Source organism: Pleurodeles waltl, chromosome 2_2 (assembly GCF_031143425.1).
Source record: "Pleurodeles waltl isolate 20211129_DDA chromosome 2_2, aPleWal1.hap1.20221129, whole genome shotgun sequence".
Taxonomy (NCBI): domain Eukaryota; kingdom Metazoa; phylum Chordata; class Amphibia; order Caudata; family Salamandridae; genus Pleurodeles; species Pleurodeles waltl.
Genome location: NC_090439.1, coordinates 218,699,547 through 218,719,267, shown reverse-complemented (window position 1 = coordinate 218,719,267; position 19,721 = coordinate 218,699,547). Strand labels below are relative to the sequence as shown.

At 41.3% G+C, this 19,721-nt stretch overlaps 1 protein-coding gene across 29 annotated transcripts in view; it reads right to left on the bottom strand.

Annotated features, from left to right (window-relative positions):
- CTNND2 (catenin delta 2) overlaps positions 1–19,721 on the bottom strand; it is a 3,139,673-nt gene that overhangs the window by 1,087,088 nt on the left and 2,032,864 nt on the right. For all 29 annotated transcript variants that reach the window (XM_069219651.1, XM_069219660.1, XM_069219653.1 and 26 more), the window contains one exon: positions 4,536–4,668. In XM_069219651.1, the coding sequence (XP_069075752.1) occupies positions 4,536–4,668 (133 nt within the window). The remainder of the gene's footprint in view (positions 1–4,535; positions 4,669–19,721) is intronic.

Genomic DNA, 19,721 nt, shown 5'->3' with positions numbered 1-19,721 from the left:
ACCGACCAAAAAAGGACCATTCACATCAGTCACCAAAAGAATAATTAATTCTTAAAGTTCTACCCTCCAGATGACCCTTTGTTAGACTGTGTTTGTTAACTTACAACAGGGCCAGTTATATCAGCAAAACCTCAAACTCAGAAAAGTTAATTGTTCACAAGAATGATCTCCCGATTGTACAACATACTGAAAATGATGCTTGCTAGTCCTTAATAAAAAAATCAAACCACACTTTTGAGTTTAGATTCTTGCTTTCTATGAAAAATAACACTTAAAATGTAATTATTCATATAACATTCACTTTCACTGCGAGTGAAGTAATAATTCACATCAAGTAAAAAATGTTTTAAAGAAGTCGAGATGTAAATTAAACTGTCTGTCACTACAGCTAGACCACGCAGCCAACTTTCAGGATTTTGCGAATAAATCAATTTTGATCCAAAACCGCACAACACAGCCTATATGCAACTAAGCTTGGTTCTTGTGCTATTACAGTTAACTTACAAGAGGCTGGGTCTTGCTTTAATATGCTTTTCTGTGATAAGTAGTTAAGATGCAGGGGTATTAACACTTTAAGTCGATTATATAGGGCAAGAGGCCAGATAGCAGGCCTGAAGCCTTAGAAGTGGTCAGAATCTGTGTCTAAAAAATGCTAAATCGTGCCATTTCCACCATGGCAATCGCAGTGCATGCTGCGCTCTACCCACTAATGACTCTTCTTTATGTAATTTCACAAAGTCAAAGAAATTCTAATTAATAGATTGTGACACTAATGTGAATGAGCTTTTCGGTGTCATCGAATAGAAAATATATTTCCAAGTGGAAGAGCCTCCTCTCAATATACACAATATGAATGTAATAAAGCATGCAGGTGTGCAGGTGTTCATCTACATCTGAAAGTAGAACCTCCTTGGAATGCCCTTCAACTCACCCAAGCACTCATTTGTGAATCTGCCCTGGCAAATGCTTTTTATCGTTTGCCTATACTGAACTTTGTTGAGAGCGGTTGAGAATCAAAGAGCTGCAGCACATTTTCAATATATAAGGGCACAGCAAGGCAACTGTGACCTCAGATGTGACAATCTTGCAGCACCTTTGGACAATGGCTGTATTTATAAAATGCAGAAAGTGAGTAAGGCTCATTTCTGTAGCAACCAACATGAACCAGCTCTAGAAGCAGGCGTCATTTCAATGAAGGAATTCACTTATCTGCACAAGGGTATAACTCTGGCAAATTAGCAAAGGGTCTTATAGCTGAAGCATAACCATGTAACAGATGCTCTAGAGGAACATGTTGAATAATGGCACTTGAAAGCTTGCACACATTTAGAGTGCTGCCACTAGGCCATTAATAAGATGGGTCACGAAATGTCTATGTAGACCAACCGAAGGGGGAAAAAGTTGTGATGAAGTGAGAAACTGCACCCTAATTCTGGGATATGTCCCTGATCCCTTTCCAAATGTGGACATCTATGTTTTGAAGATGAGAGTGATCAAAGTAACTCTTTGGTATCTACAGAGAGGCATCTTGCATCGTGCCCATTAAGCAGCAGGGCCTTGAATCATGCCTAAAATGGCGGAGTCTCAATGGTTTGCAAAGAAACATCTGGGAGCTTCCTGCCCCCTCTAGGTTAGGGGGTCTGCTGACAAGAAACATCGGTAAACAGCTTCTCCATGGCTGTGTGGTGTGGGCTCTTTGATTATGTACTAAGCACATTAGTTACCATGCTTATAGGAGACTGCACTCTTTTGTCATTGTGTGAGTGCTGTACTTGGTTAAGTTGTTCTCATGTGCAAACTGGTACTGTTCACCTCTCGAGTAGTGAGGTCAATTGCATGTACTTTAATATGTATCCAGATGATTCTGCCAGTCAGTTCATAAGTGTGTATCCAATTGCCTCTCTCTCTATTATTTGATCATTGTCAAATAGCCCCATACAGCAAACTAATATCGGCACTGCAATGTATAGCTAGATACGGACTGAAAATAAAGTGGATCATTTCTGTCACCGCAGAATAAAGAGATAGAACATTGAGCTAAATAAAATAGTGCCACATGTAACACTAACTAAGTATTCAAGGGAAAAGCATCTATACATGTTGATGTTCAGTTTCAACAGTGCTAACATACCTCAGTAGTTTGCTCAGTGGAGATGGGAATTGGTCGTTCGTTTGTTGACTATTTTTTACTTCTCCCCTCCCTGTCCGTGGATAATTGTTCTGTGCAGTTATTTATTCATTTTACTTTTTTGTCATATGTTTCTTAACTTCGGAGGCGCTTCCTGGTTCCAGTTTTATGGTAGCAAAACATGAGGTTCTTTAAAATCGTATATCTTTGTTTACCATAACTACCCCCTACCCACATTTGTCTGTCTATTGCCTTTTTTATTACTAGTTGTATAAAAACTAGCAATGCCGTGCTTTAAGTGGATAATTTGAGTGGATTTTCTTAGTTTTTTAATCATATTTTTGCCTTTATGTATTTTAATTATTGTTTTTAAATGAACGGGATCTGATTTTATCGACTGTTTTTTTGTGATTTATGCTGGATTACTGATGTTAGTGATAAAAATGTTGTTGTTTTTTTGTTGCACTTAAGACATTGTTACTTTTATTAGGAATGGATTATATGAGATCCAGTTATATGTAATTGTCCAATGATAGTGTGTGAGAGATTGTAAATCAGGCTTTGTATCCATACACTATTTTTAAATATATACTTTTTGATCTTTTATGGCTAATCTTGCCGAATAATGTTGATTTGACTTCAATGCTGATAAAACAAAAACTGCAACATTTATCTTGCTTTAATTTGTCTATATGTTAAATGCACACAAGATTTTCGTATTCATTATAAATCCGTCTGTGTGGCTCATAATGTTTATTTTTATACCGATTCCACTGGACTGTATCACATTCTCTTACTGTACAGGGAGTGCAGAATTATTAGGCAAATGAGTATTTTGACCACATCATCCTCTCTATGCATGTTGTCTTACTCCAAGCTGTATAGGCTCGAAAGCCTACTACCAATTAAGCATATTAGGTGATGTGCATCTCTGTAATGAGAAGGGGTGTGGTCTAATGACATCAACACCCTATATCAGGTGTGCATAATTATTAGGCAACTTCCTTTCCTTTGGCAAAATGGGTCAAAAGAAGGACTTGACAGGCTCAGAAAAGTCAAAAATAGTGAGATATCTTGCAGAGGGATGCAGCACTCTTAAAATTGCAAAGCTTCTGAAGCGTGATCATCGAACAATCAAGCGTTTCATTCAAAATAGTCAACAGGGTCGCAAGAAGCGTGTGGAAAAACCAAGGCGCAAAATAACTGCCCATGAACTGAGAAAAGTCAAGCGTGCAGCTGCCACGATGCCACTTGCCACCAGTTTGGCCATATTTCAGAGCTGCAACATCACTGGAGTGCCCAAAAGCACAAGGTGTGCAATACTCAGAGACATGGCCAAGGTAAGAAAGGCTGAAAGACGACCACCACTGAACAAGACACACAAGCTGAAACGTCAAGACTGGGCCAAGAAATATCTCAAGACTGATTTTTATAAGGTTTTATGGACTGATGAAATGTAGAGTGAGTCTTGATGGGCCAGATGGATGGGCCCGTGGCTGGATTGGTAAAGGGCAGAGAGCTCCAGTCCGACTCAGACGCCAGCAAGGTGGAGGTGGAGTACTGGTTTGGGCTGGTATCATCAAAGATGAGCTTGTGGGGCCTTTTCGGGTTGAGGATGGAGTCAAGCTCAACTCCCAGTCCTACTGCCAGTTCCTGGAAGACACCTTCTTCAAGCAGTGGTACAGGAAGAAGTCTGCATCCTTCAAGAAAAACATGATTTTCATGCAGGACAATGCTCCATCACACGCCTCCAAGTACTCCAGAGCGTGGCTGGCAAGAAAGGGTATAAAAGAAGGAAATCTAATGACATGGCCTCCTTGTTCACCTGATCTGAACCCCATTGAGAACCTGTGGTCCATCATCAAATGTGAGATTTACAAGGAGGGAAAACAGTACACCTCTCTGAACAGTGTCTGGGAGGCTGTGGTTGCTGCTGCACGCAATGTTGATGGTGAACAGATCAAAACACTGACAGAATCCATGGATGGCAGGCTTTTGAGTGTCCTTGCAAAGAAAGGTGGCTATATTGGTCACTGATTTGTTTTTGTTTTGTTTTTGAATGTCAGAAATGTATATTTGTGAATGTTGAGATGTTATATTGGTTTCACTGGTAATAATAAATAATTGAAATGGGTATATATTTGTTTTTTGTTAAGTTGCCTAATAATTATGCACAGTAATAGTCACCTGCACACACAGATATCCCCCTAACATAGCTAAAACTAAAAACAAACTAAAAACTACTTCCAAAAATATTCAGCTTTGATATTAATGAGTTTTTTGGGTTCATTGAGAACATGGTTGTTGTTCAATAATAAAATTAATCCTCAAAAATACAACTTGCCTAATAATTCTGCACTCCCTGTATACTCATTTGATTTCATTTAGTTTACAGATGTTTCCTTACCTCTGCTTTAATTTTATTGTCTCCAAAACAAAGATGCTGCAAATAGGCTGCAGCGTTGGACTGCACTGAAGGGAACTGATGCTGTAACATCTGAATCACTTCTGGAAGTTCCGGGTCTCTCCATCCAAACTCCCTGTACCAAAGAAAGAACCGGAACATCAGATGACTGTTGGAAATACTCTGAACAAGTCAGTTACGTTTATTTAGAAAAACACATACATTCCGTTCCACCATTTCACTAGTCACATTACTGATAAAAGAATACACACAGTTTTTAAAACAAGCCTATAGGTAACATTCATTTACAGTCATTTTCAAAGCCAAAATCCTACCTAAATGCAATTGAAACATATAGTTATTTTATAAATTGCTGTTCTCAATGAAGCAAAAGCTTAACACGTGTATTAAACCCTTTTTCAAGACCTGCACGTCCATATAAAAAAACAAGTACCAATAAAACTGGCATAACCGCCTTTGAAGATGAGGCACACAGACCCCGCTAAACAGTCATTAAATGTTACTTTTGTTGCCCCAAACACTAGCTAGTAGAGCTGATGTAATACTAAAGCGTTTAGGACTTCCCTCGGCAGTGCTCACCCCTAGGGCTAACTGTGGCTCAGATGCCAAGCCCTGACTGGTCTGCTTCTATCAGGCAACACGTGATGAATAGAGCTGTCCAATTTTAAACATTTACAAAAGAGAGATCAAAAACAGTAAACGCACATTTTTATAAAGGAGAAGAGGTGGGTATAAATTCTTTATGGAAAATGATGTTCTTCAGTATGTACCACTGCACGGATTTCGAACTGAAACGTATTAAGTAGGCCAAAGAACTGGTTAACATTTAACACTGCCTTGCCAAACTATTTTTTATTCTTATTTATTGACAGAAGACTCAGGCATTATACAAAAAGCATCATACGTAACTTCCTTTCCTTCCTGATCTTTGCCAGAAACTAAGCACTATGCCATAACAAAAAAAGTATAGAACTCTTTGAGCTGCCATTGATAAACATGCACAGGCCTTGTCCTCTTCATCAGTTCCAAATCGTGGCAAGGCGAGATCTGGGACTGTAACAGTCTTAATGCCTTATAAGATTTCTTCAAGTGATATTTGCACAAATTAAGGTTTTTACAAATAAGGTTTATGGTATGAAAATCTCTTCTGCTTGTCATTTTACACGTTAGATTTCGCGCACACATTACTATATGTTTGCATATACAGAAATAGATTTAATCTGTAAAATTGTGCTTTCATTCAAATCTTAGAAAAACATTTTCTTACAATTGTTAATAAAGTGTAAAGACATTACACGCCCACTTTGGGAGTTTGTTTCTGAAAAACAAAAAAAATGAAAACATTTGGCCCACTGCAGTTAAAACTGATGGTGGCCGTCTACTAAACTTTTTGTACACTGAAAGAACGGCTGCAAGGTGATTCCTTTCAATGAATAGACATAACTGCTGGGCCAGGGGGTCATCTCTAAATTTGACGGACATTCGTCAGTCAAGATGGAAGAGGTCATGTCTGCCTCTCAAATTCAGCACTGTCTGTCAAATTCCAAACCAGGCACTATTTCTCTTAACTAAAATTGCACCTCACATTTCCTCTAGATTAATAAAAAGTACTCTGATATTCTTCGATGCACGAACCAAAGTGAGGCATATTCACTTCATCAAATTTCAACTTGCACTTTAATAAAATGAAAGACAAAAAATAGCGCAACAGACTATAATTTTTTATCTGTAAGGAAACGCATATGCTTCTCTAGGATCTAGTACTACATACGTCTGGAATACAATAGTATAACTGTATAGTTATTAAAAAAAAAAAATAACCTTAGTCGACCTGCACATCTCCCATCACCTCACACTTGCCTTCTCATATGTGTGGGTTCAATTTCCTCACACAATGTTAATTATCTTTCATACTTGATCCACTGGGCCTCAATAACTAAACATTGTGCATGTCAACACCCAGCTAAAGAGCAGTACTGCCCAGAGAGCACTCTGCAACACACATCAATACAGCCTCAGTAATGATAATAAAGTAAGAGAGAAAAACAAGTTTTTAAGTGCAAGGCCACAGAATTAAAGACATACCATCTATGTATTGACCACTATATTAAGTCAGCCACATTACAGTTTAGTTCTAGCCCTGCACATGTCTATGTTGTGGTGCCCTTACGGAGGCCATCTGGATATACAGCTGCTACCTCTGCGCCCTCCTTATGGCTCACTCCCAGCAGCGCAATCCTTCCGTCTGCGGTACTTCTCTGGCCTCCTCCAGTGGACAACGGCTTCAGAGGGGCTCTTTCCACATTGGAGGCTGTCAGCTTGCAGATTCAGATGTACGGTTTCTCCAAGAATGGATATGACACCCACTTCTGTGGCACTGCTGTTATAAAGGGACTGCTGAATGAGCAGGCTTTGGTGTTATCGTTTTTAGGGACATACTCTGTGGCTAGTAACTGATTAAGTGCGTGATGTGACAGAGGAATTACCGAGTAGGCTTCCCGTGGTACTTCGGCAGAAGAACTGTGCAGCAGTTACTGTAATAAACGTTTAGCGGGCACAGTGAGTCTTGTGCTTATGTTCTTGTCAAGAAACGGGTCTGAGTCAGTTTAATACAGAGGCAGAGTATGAGCCTCCAATAACGAGAAAGATTTCGCTCCATTGTTAGGTCCATCAGACATAGATTCCAGAGTACAGGAATTTGTTGCTGATGTGGATTTACCTCTTCAGGTATCCTTCTGGAACTGTATGCCTGAGCCAGGTTCTGATTGGTTGATCCTAGGGCTTGCTGTGAAACTGCCTATGCTAGCTTTTGCTAGCCACAAGATGGGTCCTAGGCGGTGCTGGGCACAGAGCACCTAGGTGGCTTACCAGCTCGATGCACATCATGTAATATGCCACATGCATCTGCACACACAGAGGTCCTGAAAGTGCACTCCTCATATTAAGGCATGAGATCTGCATATTATTCTCTCGGCTCTTCTATTTGCTGGTCAGCATGAAAACGACAAATTATTTATGTAACCACATTGCCTTGGATTGAAATAATTTGATTGGCTGAGCAGTCCTTGCATTCCTCTTATCTTGCAGCCGCCTTTCATGGAAGCAGGAAGGCACAGGTGATGGAGGGGGAGGGGTTCTGATCTGTGCAGGCTTCCAGACCTGTTATTCCGTCAATTCAAGAGCTGTCTTTCCCGTAGTGAAACAATACGTTAGACGTTGAAACCTGGTATTGTTTCAGAGCACTTCAATTGCCGCTCACAGTCAGACACAGACCTGCCTGTGCGTGTGGCTCGAAGGCAACAACTGCACACGTTTGACAGCTGAATATAGACACAACTCGCTAAAACGTATCACAAAGTGTAGCTCTTTTGAACATTCCAGACTACATGAAAAAAGTAATGTCGGATGTGACGTGTTGCTTAGGATGCAGCCTCCCACCCCCGCCCAGCGCTCACATACCCGATCCAGCATGTCATGTGCTTCGAGTCTGATAAACAGTCTGCGACGATTAGAATGATGGTATTTATTCCATAAGCAGAGAGTTTCTGTATAGATGCGGATATTATCACAGCACATTTACTCATTCCTGATCCGGAGCTGAATGCATCTTGGCTAATAGGCTTTACAAATCACGGCGATAAGCCAGTTGCTTCAGAAGGCTCTGTAAGGGACACTCTTGCTTTAAGTATTAATTAATTTTGTCTTGTAATGTGCTTTCTTTGTCTGTGCTGCTTACGGAACATATCAACAGAAACGACTATAGCAAATTGTTTTTCTGTTGCTTCATGAATATTTATGAGGCGCTCTGGCGTTCAACGAGCCGAGCATTCATGCTGATGACAAGGACTACTTAGGAACAGAAGAAGGCAAGTATACTCTTGCTAAACTTAAGCTGTACAAAATCAATTAACTTTTCCTGCATTAACCTTAATTAACCTCCAGATATTATATCATGAACTAATAATTATAGATCACATAAATCATTAAATGATGCTGTCCAGTGAGATTATGGTCCTTATGGAAATTCTTTGGCCCAGATTTACAAGAATCTGGCGCATCAGTACTGATGCGCCAGATTTCTTGCGCCCCCAATGCCAGCTAACGACACCAAGGTTGCGCAGTATTTACAATACGGCGCACCATGGCGCACATTAGGCCAATGGAGTCAACATTTTTGACGCTTTTGTGGTGCTTTGCTGCACCAGCATCACAAATTGTGACGCTAGTGCAGCAAAGTGCAAGGAGGACCATTAATTTTAACGCGTGTGCCATTTTAACCCCTGCACTGAGCAGGAGCTAAAAATGATGCCAAAAATGGCGCAGTGAAATCTTGTCGATTTAATTGCACCATTTTTGCAGGTCTCCTAACACTGGAAAGCCCTCCTTGCATTCATTATGACTGACGCAGACATAATGAATGCAAGGGGTTGTAAAGTGGTGCAACGCATGCATTGTGCCACTATGTAAATACGGTGTGGTGAAAATTGCCTCCTTAAACCACATCAGCGTAAAAAAAAAAATGACACTAATGTGGTGCAAGGAGGCGCTAGGGCCCTGTAAATCTGGCCCTTTGATTTCTTTTCAGCAAGGCCCCTTCGAAGCAACCACAGAAGTATATTGAGTCTGACTGGCAGCGTCACAACGGAGAAGAGGAAGGAGTGGCGCCCACGGGGATAAGACCCATCTGCTAGGAAGGTGTCAACCCAAATGTAACACAGATGAGGGCAATCACTGTGGCATGGCACACTGCACTGCTCTATATTTACCCTTTATGGTCCTTTACATAACTACTAAAGGAAAGTACTTTGAGTTGCCTAAGGAGTATTCTGAAAGGGTTCAGACATGCATGCAGTAAAACACATTCAAGCAGGCCAGCACAGAACAAGTGGCACTATTACCAAAGGAACAAGAAGTAACACAACCTCACTGCTCAAATGCGTTCAAGAAGCTTGCCAACTGGAACATACATATGTGGATCGTCTGCGCTACATCTAATGGTCTCGGGTAACACTATGGCAGGGAAATAATCCCACAGTCTGTGCTGTTCCAAAATGCCTTCTCATTAATGACACCCTCCTCTGGAAAGAGATCTTTTTGACCGATCTGTTTACTGGAAAACATTGTAATAATCTTAATTTTTTAGAGGAGCGTGGCCATCAAAATGTAAAATCAGTTTGCCATTTTTATTATTCTCGCCTTTACTTGTGGAAAGTTTCTCCCAATAATATAGTTTAATATGGGCAAAATTAAAGTTCCTAGGTAACTTTAGTGCTGCCTTAGTTTTTTAGGAGCCCCCCTTCTTCGAAATCAGTAAAACAAGCAGATTTATCATTATACTTATGTAAATTCGTGATTTCTTTGGTTAAGTCTAAAGGTTTATTGTTAATTGAGGAAAAAACTGAAATGTCCATAAGTGGAAGTGCAGAAAAATTGAATTTAGTTGAGGACCGCACAGCTATACACCTATCAGATTATTTTATTTATTTTTTAATTATTTATGTATGCAAAAATTATTTTCTGCAGAAATGTGACCAACTAAACGCACAGACATCTCACACTATATAGGACGATTCATGCACCGCAGCTGACGTGAAACATACTACAACAAACATGGAACAAACTATTGCACGGACGCACGCAGAAACAAAACAAAGTCTCTTTTGAGCAGTGATAGACATGATGGTACATGCACCAGTGACACAGCGAAAACAGATAAAAAAAATCCCACACCAGTTTAGCAAACTAGAGTGATTTTTAATAAAATAAAACAAGGCCACAACAACAATAATCCAAGCAGTAGAACCAGAGATATAGAGGTTGAAAGGTTTCAGTGAAATCAGTGCCAAAAAGCACAAAGCACCATCTGTGGATATCTGGTTGCTCTGGACTGGGACAAAGTCACAAGCTCAATCCCACGGCAATAGAGCATGGTCCAGCTACAGAAACGCAGTTAGGCTCACTGAACAGTGTATCTTAGATCCTGGTTGCAGAGCGTTGTGAGGTCCCATGCTGAGGAAGTGTAGTGAGGCTGCAATGCGAGAGCCTGCGTTATCATCAAAGCTGATGTCTAGGAGAGACTTGCAATGTGAGGTCCTGTATCTATAAAGCTTCACACAGGCAGTGGTTCTGATGCGGGCTGCAAAGTTGATGTGGAATCCTTTGCATCTGGAGAACCCTCGCAGCAGAGGAGATGCACCGTTCTGCTCAGGATTTCACCACACAACAGAGGAGATGTGTTGGGTACACACATGGTCTGGCAGAGCACCTTCACTCTCACTTCCAAGGGTCCAGGACTGGGGAGGCACCACACGGCAGTGTAGGACTCACATATGGCAGAGTCCAGGTGGTGGGTTCAAGGTTGTTGAAGCTTTCTGAGGATCTAGGCTTGAAGCCAGCCAACTAGCCCTTGGAGTTATTTCAGGGTCCTCGATTCAATGGATGCAGTTCCAGTGCCAGTGCTTCTCACAGCGGCAAGAGAGTAGCAGGCAGCAGAACAGCACAGCAGGGCAGCAGTCGTTCAGGGCAGCAGTCCAGCAAAGTGGTAGCCCTTTCAGCAGCACAGTAGTGCTTCTTCCCGGCAGAGTATCCTCAGATAAAGAAGTGTACTGAAGAGTTGGTGTCCGAGGCTCACTATTTATGCGAAGTTCTGCCCTTGAAGTGGGAGAAGCTTCTAGCGGTTTCCCTTTGAAGGCCCTGGGCATCCTGCCTTCCGTGCCCTGGCTCCAGACTAACTACAGGACTATGCAGCTCTTAGTGTGGAAGCTGGACACAGCCTCATCAAATGTAAGTAGGGCTGTGCCCAGCTCTGTCCTCCCATCCTGCCAGTGATAACCCATCCAGGGACACCCAAGCTCCCTATTGTGTGTGGCTGTCTAGGAGGAATACACAGAGCCCAACTGTAAGCAGTAGTGAAAAACAAGTTTTTTTTATTACCAGGGCATGTAAAACATAACATTATAGGTCATTTTTTAAATACATTGCACCCTGCCCTATGGGTTATTTAATGCCTGCCCTTGGGGTGACTTATGTGTTACAAAAAGTAGGGTTTGGGCATGGTAAAATGCTTATTTTGCCAAGTCAAAATATCTGTTGATATTGGCAGACCCGAGGCATGTTTAAAGGGCTACTTAAGTTGGTGGCACAATCAGTGCTGCAGACCCACTAGTAACATTTTACTTACTAGTAGGCGTTACTTTACTGGCTACATGTAGTACCACTTTACTAGGGACTTAAAGTAGTAAGAAGTCAAACAAATATGCCAATTAAGGATAAGCCAATGATACCATGTTTTATAGAGGGGGTACAAGCACTTTAGCACTGGGCAACAGTGGTAAAGTGCTAAGGCCAGCAAAAACAAGATCAGAAAGAATGGTGGAAAAAGGCAAAATGTTTGTGAGTTTGTGGGAAGGCCACCCTAAGGCTGAAAGGTCTAACCATACTGTCCCATTATAGTGTAATATTAAACGTGAATAAATCTCCCAGAAGCATACAATGTACGTTCCAGAGTGCAGGGGCCCTCAAAAGTTTGGGAACACCAACAGACTCATGAGTTTGTGAGAATTCACAATTTTCTTCATGACTCATTCCTGATCTGGAAAGAGATTTGCTCATCAAGGGCATCGGTAAACCTGTTTCCATGGTGGGAATAGGAAAACACCCTCAACCTTGGTGGGGGTCCAGGAGAAGGTGCTAATCTTTGTTCTCATGCACAAACTAATTGGTGCGTTTACAGCCCTACATGTGTCGGCAACAATTCCTATAACATAGGGGCCCATTTAAAAGGAATTGGTGTAGGGCAGCTCAGCAAGCCTTGCTACTGCACTGCCCTACGCCAATTCAAAGGGCAGAAATGCACCGTATTTAAAAGATACAGTGTTTTTCTGTCCTTTCCCCCATTGCTGCTTTGCGCCAATGCAGGCACCATTGCAACATGGTACAAGGGTGTCTGTGTTTTTGGCAGGAGCACATAAACAATCCTGGGAGGCATTTTCCATTTCTTTGTATGTTGCAGAATGCAGCATACACAGAAACAGGAAAGAACAAGGAGAAATAAAGATATTTCTCCTCATTGCACGTGCCCTGGGGAGACATACAGTTTTGACGCATTGGCAAACATACAGATTCTTGTAAATCTGAGAATGTCTCAAAACCCATGGGTGTTGCATGGGTAAACCCACTGCAACGCCCAGGAAATGGCTCCCTGACAGTGACTTGCGCTGCGTTGCCTTACACCAGATCTACAACTCCATGAAAAGCTAGGCAAAGTGGCTTTGTGTGGCCTTGTGGACATGGGTCTGGACTATGCACCACTGGTGTGTCACAAAAAGTGGCGCATTGTCACTTTATGTGACACACCAGTGCTTGTAACACACCGGTGCTTGTAAATATGCCCCTAGAATTTAGGGGGCATTTAAAAACAAAGCTGTAGAAGTCTCATCCCACCAGCCCACACATTTGTACATGTTAGGGTGGCCATAGCAGAGGTCATCTGTTGTCATCCAAGATTGTGAGTTATCTGTTGCTTCGATATTGTGCAGAATGAGGCACCAATCCTCTTGACTTCAATGGTTCACATTGGCTCAGTATATCTCCTGATGTAGACACATGAATCTCCACGTGAATGCATGTCCTGCTATATCACCTCCGTTTCCTGGTAGCTGGATTATTGTAGTCTGTTAACAGGTATGTCTTCCCAGAGTATCTATCACCTGCAGGTGTGTCAGAGCTTTGAGCAGTAACAGCATTGTCTAGAAGTGCATGCAGAGTGTAAAAATTGGTCTACTCTTCTCTCAGGACCCTATTATACTATCTTGCTCTTTGCAATGTTGCAAGACTATACTTCCATCAAGGCTGGAAGCAACACACCAAGATCCTAAGAAGCATGTGCATGGTAAGGTGAAGCATAGTTTAGCACACAGAAGTGTGCATTTGTGTGTGAGTGCATGTGTGTGTCTGTGTGTACACACAACTGAAGGTGATAGGAAAGTCACTTATCTTTTAGAATTCTCTCTGTGCTTGCTGGATCTTATATAAGATCCATGAAAACGTGGCCTTGTGTGCCAGATGTGGCTTTAGTTCATAGTGTCCTTATAGCTTTAAAGGCAGATTTTTATGAGATGATGATTGTGTTGTTGGTGATCCTCTTTTAGATCCCAGTAGAAATGTCATATATTTTGCTAAGCATCAACTTGGTCTTTAGAATCATGGTGTGTGGCATTTGTATCATGGGTGTGAGATACGATGCAATAAGATTTATAAGTTATTTGATGGCTGCATTTTTGCTTCTCAAGCTCTAAATGGATTTCCAGTTGAAGCAGTGCTAGGGTTTGGTCTTTTGCGAGCACCTTCTTTCCCTGTGTGCTGTCCTCCTCCATATGGGGCTTTGCATTCGTATGTATGTAAGTGGAGGTTGTATTTAAATGAGGGTTATGTCTTCTTGCAGGCTCCCCACAGTCACATTGGCTCTGGCATGCAGCTTCATCCATGAACCTGAGGGATGTGGGTTAAGGGTTTTAGCTGTGCTTCCTTAGCAGTTAAAAACACATTCCATCCTGTAATCTGCAATGCATTGCTAGTGAAATGGTAGGTGTCTGAGGCTGAAAGTCTTATAAGCAATCAATTTGTGCTCTACCGTTTTTCTGATTTATAGTTCTACCATATTTCAGGATTTTTTAAGCTTGGCCCAGAGTAAATCAACATTTTGCACCATGCTCCTTTATTGTGCAGTGGCTGTTTTATAAATCGAATTGTGCGTTTTAGTGTTTTAGTACTTGATACGCAAGACATGCTTTGCACATTTTAGATCTTACAAGTGTGCCTTTATGTGATTATGTGACCAGTGTTGGGCATGGTCAATCAAACCTTGATGGTAAATGCAGGCTTAGGACACTCTGTTGCTGGTCAAGATGGTGGTTTGTCAGCTCCTGGGCTGTTTGCTCAAAATGAGTTTGCTTTATTTAGGCAGTGCTCGATTTTTTGTCCTTTTTCTAACATGACAATTTCCTCTTCACAATTACAACTGAGGTAAACTTTGATCAATTGGGCTCTAAATACATTGTTGACATACTCACTAATAAGTACAAATTTTACACATGAGAAAAAGACAAGACTTTTCAGCGTTTCACCTTCTCCTCTCGCTCCTAGAGTAGTCATCGTCTGTCAGTTCTTTTTCATATGCAATGATTATTGTTTGTGGTCTGCGGACTCTCAATCCAAACCTCACTGTTAAACACAGCCAAATATTCCTGCATGTACGCTATTAATATCAAATAGAAGTGCATGCTCTCTTAAGTTTGAGCACAGGTATACTCTCTTAAGTTTGAGCATAGGTAACATGGGTAACATGTATTACTCTACCATCAGTATATCAGCTGCCTCCATGAAGGTATGGGCACAAATCTGTGTAACTCAGCCACTGTCTTCTGTCATTTTAATTTCTATTTAGACCACTCATAAGGTCCAATGATTCTTACTGATTTATCTCCTGCATGGATCAGCCGTATCTAAGTATTGATTCCATAACCAATTAGATTTCCACTTTTGCTTTGTTTTACATCTTACTGCTATCGTACCCTGGTAAACTTTTCTTTACGTTGGGTACCAAGGTAAAACCAAATCTTATGTGGAGGCCTTGGTAGCTCTGAGCATAAAGTGCAGTGCCTCTCCTACCCGCACAGTACACATTTACCTTCAGGTAAAAGTCTTTCTCACATCTTGAACACTCCCCAATGGGGACACTATAAAATATTAACTGAACTTTGAAACGTGTGCAACTACAGCTCATCAAGATAGTCACACTGAAGATGTAGTGATTTAGAGGCAAGAAGAGAAACCTCGCTCTGCCTACCTTAGCTGTTCCACAAGTCACACCTATATGCAATGTTTGCTGTGTTTCAAATGGCACACTGACACATATGCATTCACACTGAGGGTAACCTAACAAATTGCTCGGGCAACAAACTCTAATCAGAGAAAAGTTATTGAGGAAAGAATCGTCAACTACCAGCCCTCATGCTCATTGGTGATGGTGCTCCAAGCAGGCAGTGAGCATCAACAACAAGCAGAGGATGGTAGCCAATTCTTTGTCCAGTGCTGGACCTCTGGAAAACACAAACCACTCTTCTACTTCTAATTCAGAGTGGCAGAGGGTTTTCAAACCTGCTACAAGAATTGTGGGAAAAGTTTAGCATTCAGTAGAGAGGATGTGGAGTTACGGCCAGAGCAGACATATTTGGCAAAACCAGGTTCGAGTTTTGGCACTGATTCAACATCCTGTAACTCTGGGCAAATCACTTCATCTCCTTGTGACTCAAAAATAAAAAAAAATAACGTTACATTGTGTAATGTAATTTGTGCTCATGTAAAGTGCTCCAATAGCTTCGGGTCAAGTTTGTGCTAAAACAACTGCAGAGCTAAAATTAATTTCTAAACTAATTGATACATTTTCGCACATCTAGGGCAACGATCATAACCCCTCCAAAAGGTGAACCCCTTCCACTGCTCAACAGTGAGGCACTTCAAAATCTTGAGAGATTATGTTTGGGGCTCATTGAACTCACATGCCATGGAATGAATTCCACTGTGTCACCTCTCTCCATTTGTGGTGAAGAGGTGAAGGTTCCTCTTAACCTGTTCATCTAAAGCAACTGGAAGTCTAAATACCTCCACTACCTGAATGGTTCATCATGATGAGCTGTCTAATACTTCCCTGCAATTGCCATTAGCACACATACTGGATTTCCGAGACCCTGTTAGCTCTTTATCTTTCAATATTGGTCAAAATGTGAGCTGCCACCAAAATTATGATTACACATTTAGAGGGTGACATTTACTAAAGAAGCCGGCACACTGTTGGTTCATTGTGACCGTGCAGTGGCTACTATAGCACTGAGAAAAGACTAGGCAATATAGAAAGATGTGAACCATTCTCTCCAATCACTTGCATACTGACTTAGTGCACTTTCAACACACACTATACTCCAGTCACATAGCAGCATGTGTGATGTAAGCCATGCCTACGTCATTTGCCACTGGGTATTTCACGGATAAAGGCTCTTTGTTCGATGTGTGGAAACGCATTAGGCCATATTAGAGAAGCTTTGCAATAGTGCAACTAACAGTGCGAAACTGTCTTACACAAATTTCCAACATAATAGATAATAGAGAAATCTGCAAAGTTTGTCATAGTTCATTTTACATGGCAATCCATTTAAACATAAGTTTATGTATGACATGGAGATTTCAACAAGCACACGATTTTCCGTTAAACCTCCTTTATAAAAATGAGCAAACTGTTGTCATTACTTATGCACTAAACAAGGAAAATAGATTTTGTCTCACACATAGTCCCATCTTTCACATTTAAAAGTAGATTTTACCTACTTAATATTTTGAAAAGATAGCACCAAAAATGTGAAATCGGTTTATTCCGTTTTTGAACTGACTGGTGCAGACACTGTTTGATACAATCCTCCTTACATCAGCAAAAAATGTGCACATGGGTTTGTTCTTTTTCTTTTGCTTTAGTGCAAAGTTTCTGTAATGCGGGCCCTGAAGAGAGAGATAAATGCCAGTGAAGGCTGACCTCTCACTTGCAGACCATAAGTCAAGGAGCTTTTCATTTTCTCACTGTAAGCAGAGGTGAGCAGCCAGTGGTAGAAAGAATGTAATGTAATCAGTTCCTGTCACTGTCAACTCATGTTGGGATTACTACTGTTCATGAAGCAAAACGAGTTACTTATCTGATATTACAGTTTATGTTTTTCTGTCATCTTCCAAAATAAAATAAAATACATCTTCTTGTGTAAAAGTACCAGCCTTAATGATAATATTGAGCTAGAAGGTGATTCACAATTCATGTGAAGTAAGGTATGCACTTACGAGGAAATTTTTAATTAAATGAACATCATAATTTACCATCCTTTGGAGGTACAAAGATGGTTCCCAGAAACACGCCTTTGATTGTCTTTGATATAATACAAGTACTTGTCTTTTGGGTTCGGCTCTCATTGCATGAACTCAGGTCTACTCATACCCAGTGGAGAATGGTGACATTTGAAAGTGGCGAGGTGTAAGACCAAATCATGTATTTATGTACACACGCGAAAAGTTAGCAAGCCTGACATTTCCCAAGTGGTTTCAGAGGGGGGTGGGCGCGCTCGCCTAACAAAGTTTGTTAATAACTGGTGTATGTAGGTGCAATTTTCAGAAATATTTCTGTGATAAATTGATTGAACAAAAAATACTGTTCTTACAGAAATTTATGAAGAAAAACTCCTGTTTTTATTTTACCTTTTATTTGTATACCATATTACTCTTGCAGTTGTTTATAACGCGCCACAATTGAGGGCTGCGCAGCTGAAGTTGAAGGCAGTGCAAGGTTCCCACACTGCCTGTGAGTGTGTTAGAAAGCTGCTCAAAATACATGCTCACCCAATGCTTGGCCTCTTGGCAAAGTACACAGAGCAATGGTCACGCATTACAGTTTCAATTGTGTTTCTGTGAAAATGCGCATGAAGGAAGTATACAACTGCCAAAACATCAACAAGATGAAAGTCAAAGTCAATGTAGTGCTTAGAGGTGAGTGGGCGAGTTGCATGTTTAGTGAGTGGTAAAGTGAAGGACATGGGAAGAAGTGCATTCACGAGAGAGTAAAACGCGGATGTGGAAGACTAAAGAGATGATGTGTGAGACATATACATGGACGAGATGTGATAGAAAAATGGCATCACACAGAGAGACCATAACAGGAGTGATTGAGACACACTGAAGACCACTACCCGTCTCAGAAGCCTCAGTAACGTTTGATTCACAGTCTGCTCACTTCAGGAAAAAAAACAGTATTAATTATCCAAAACAAATTTGTTGTTATTCATTTATCTTACACAGTTAACAACCACTGACAAGGCTAACAGTGCTGGCTGATTTTTGGTGTATATCAGTTGTTGTGCTATATATCTGGGTGCAAAAACACAAAGCTCCGAAAGGCAATAAAATATTGGTTAGTTAGCACACTACTGAATTAACAGAAATGTAATTTATGTGTTTAAGACCAGGAAATCTTGCTGGCCAGGTTGTCTCTCCCATCTTTCCAAAGATAGACACATGCACTCTCTATTTTGAGGCAAGTACTTGAACAGGAAACAGTTTAAAAAGAAAACATACAATAGCACTCACCAACAAATGCACACGTTATTGTTTTCACTTCATTTATGTTATAACCAAACCCCAAAGCTTCATAGACCCCAAGTATAAGTACATTCCATGAGGGAAACTCATTGGCATGTACATTCTCCAAAACAGCAGGGAAAGAAGCATTAGGCTGTGCAGGGTTATCCGCACGGGCCACTACGGCGCACCCCCACCTGACCTGCGTGTCTTTCTGCAGGGCCTGGCTCACCTGCTAAGTATCTGAACAACTTCCCATTTCTGTGCCTGCTTCCATACTGTGCACTGCTGCTCTTTTAATCCTCCGCTCTAAGCAGTTAAATGGCCCGGAAGCCTCGTCAGTGCCTTCTGGTGAGCGTGCATTCACTTCCAGCAAGACGGTGCTTTTGGACTCAGCTCTTCTCTCGTGCTCTACCCGATTTGGCCGCTGCCACAGCATTAACCGATGAGGCTCTTCCCGGGGTACCATAATAAGACGTGCACCCTTGTCACCGGGCCTGTTTGGTACTGTCACTGTGGCGTTAACTCTCAATTACTGATTAGAACACCCATTCATTAAAATCACTCCCCTGCTTTCATTTCACAGTGACCTATCAATTACTCTTTATGTGCTAATAGGTATCAACAGGGACTTTTAACTGCCACAAGATCACTGACAGGCAGCATGTTGTAACCCCAGCCTTCTACACTGCATCACTCTTTGACGAGTTTGAAAGGGTGTTGCTGCCCTGTGTAGTGGTTGACAAGCAGCCTCGGTAAATAAAGGACTGGTGCCTTAAAATCCCAGAGCTGCTTAGAAAATAGGACGCTGCGACGCGTCATAAGTGGGTGGTCTCTTGAGATCCCTGAGTACTGTATGCCAAAGCTGGCGCTAGGTCAGCCAGTTGACTGAGATGATTACATCAAAAACAAGCATTTGCAATGCAATGGGTCTCGCGTTTGCTCGAGTAAGAGCTATTTGCGTTGTAAATTTCAAACTGGACATTTCTTGCCACATAAATT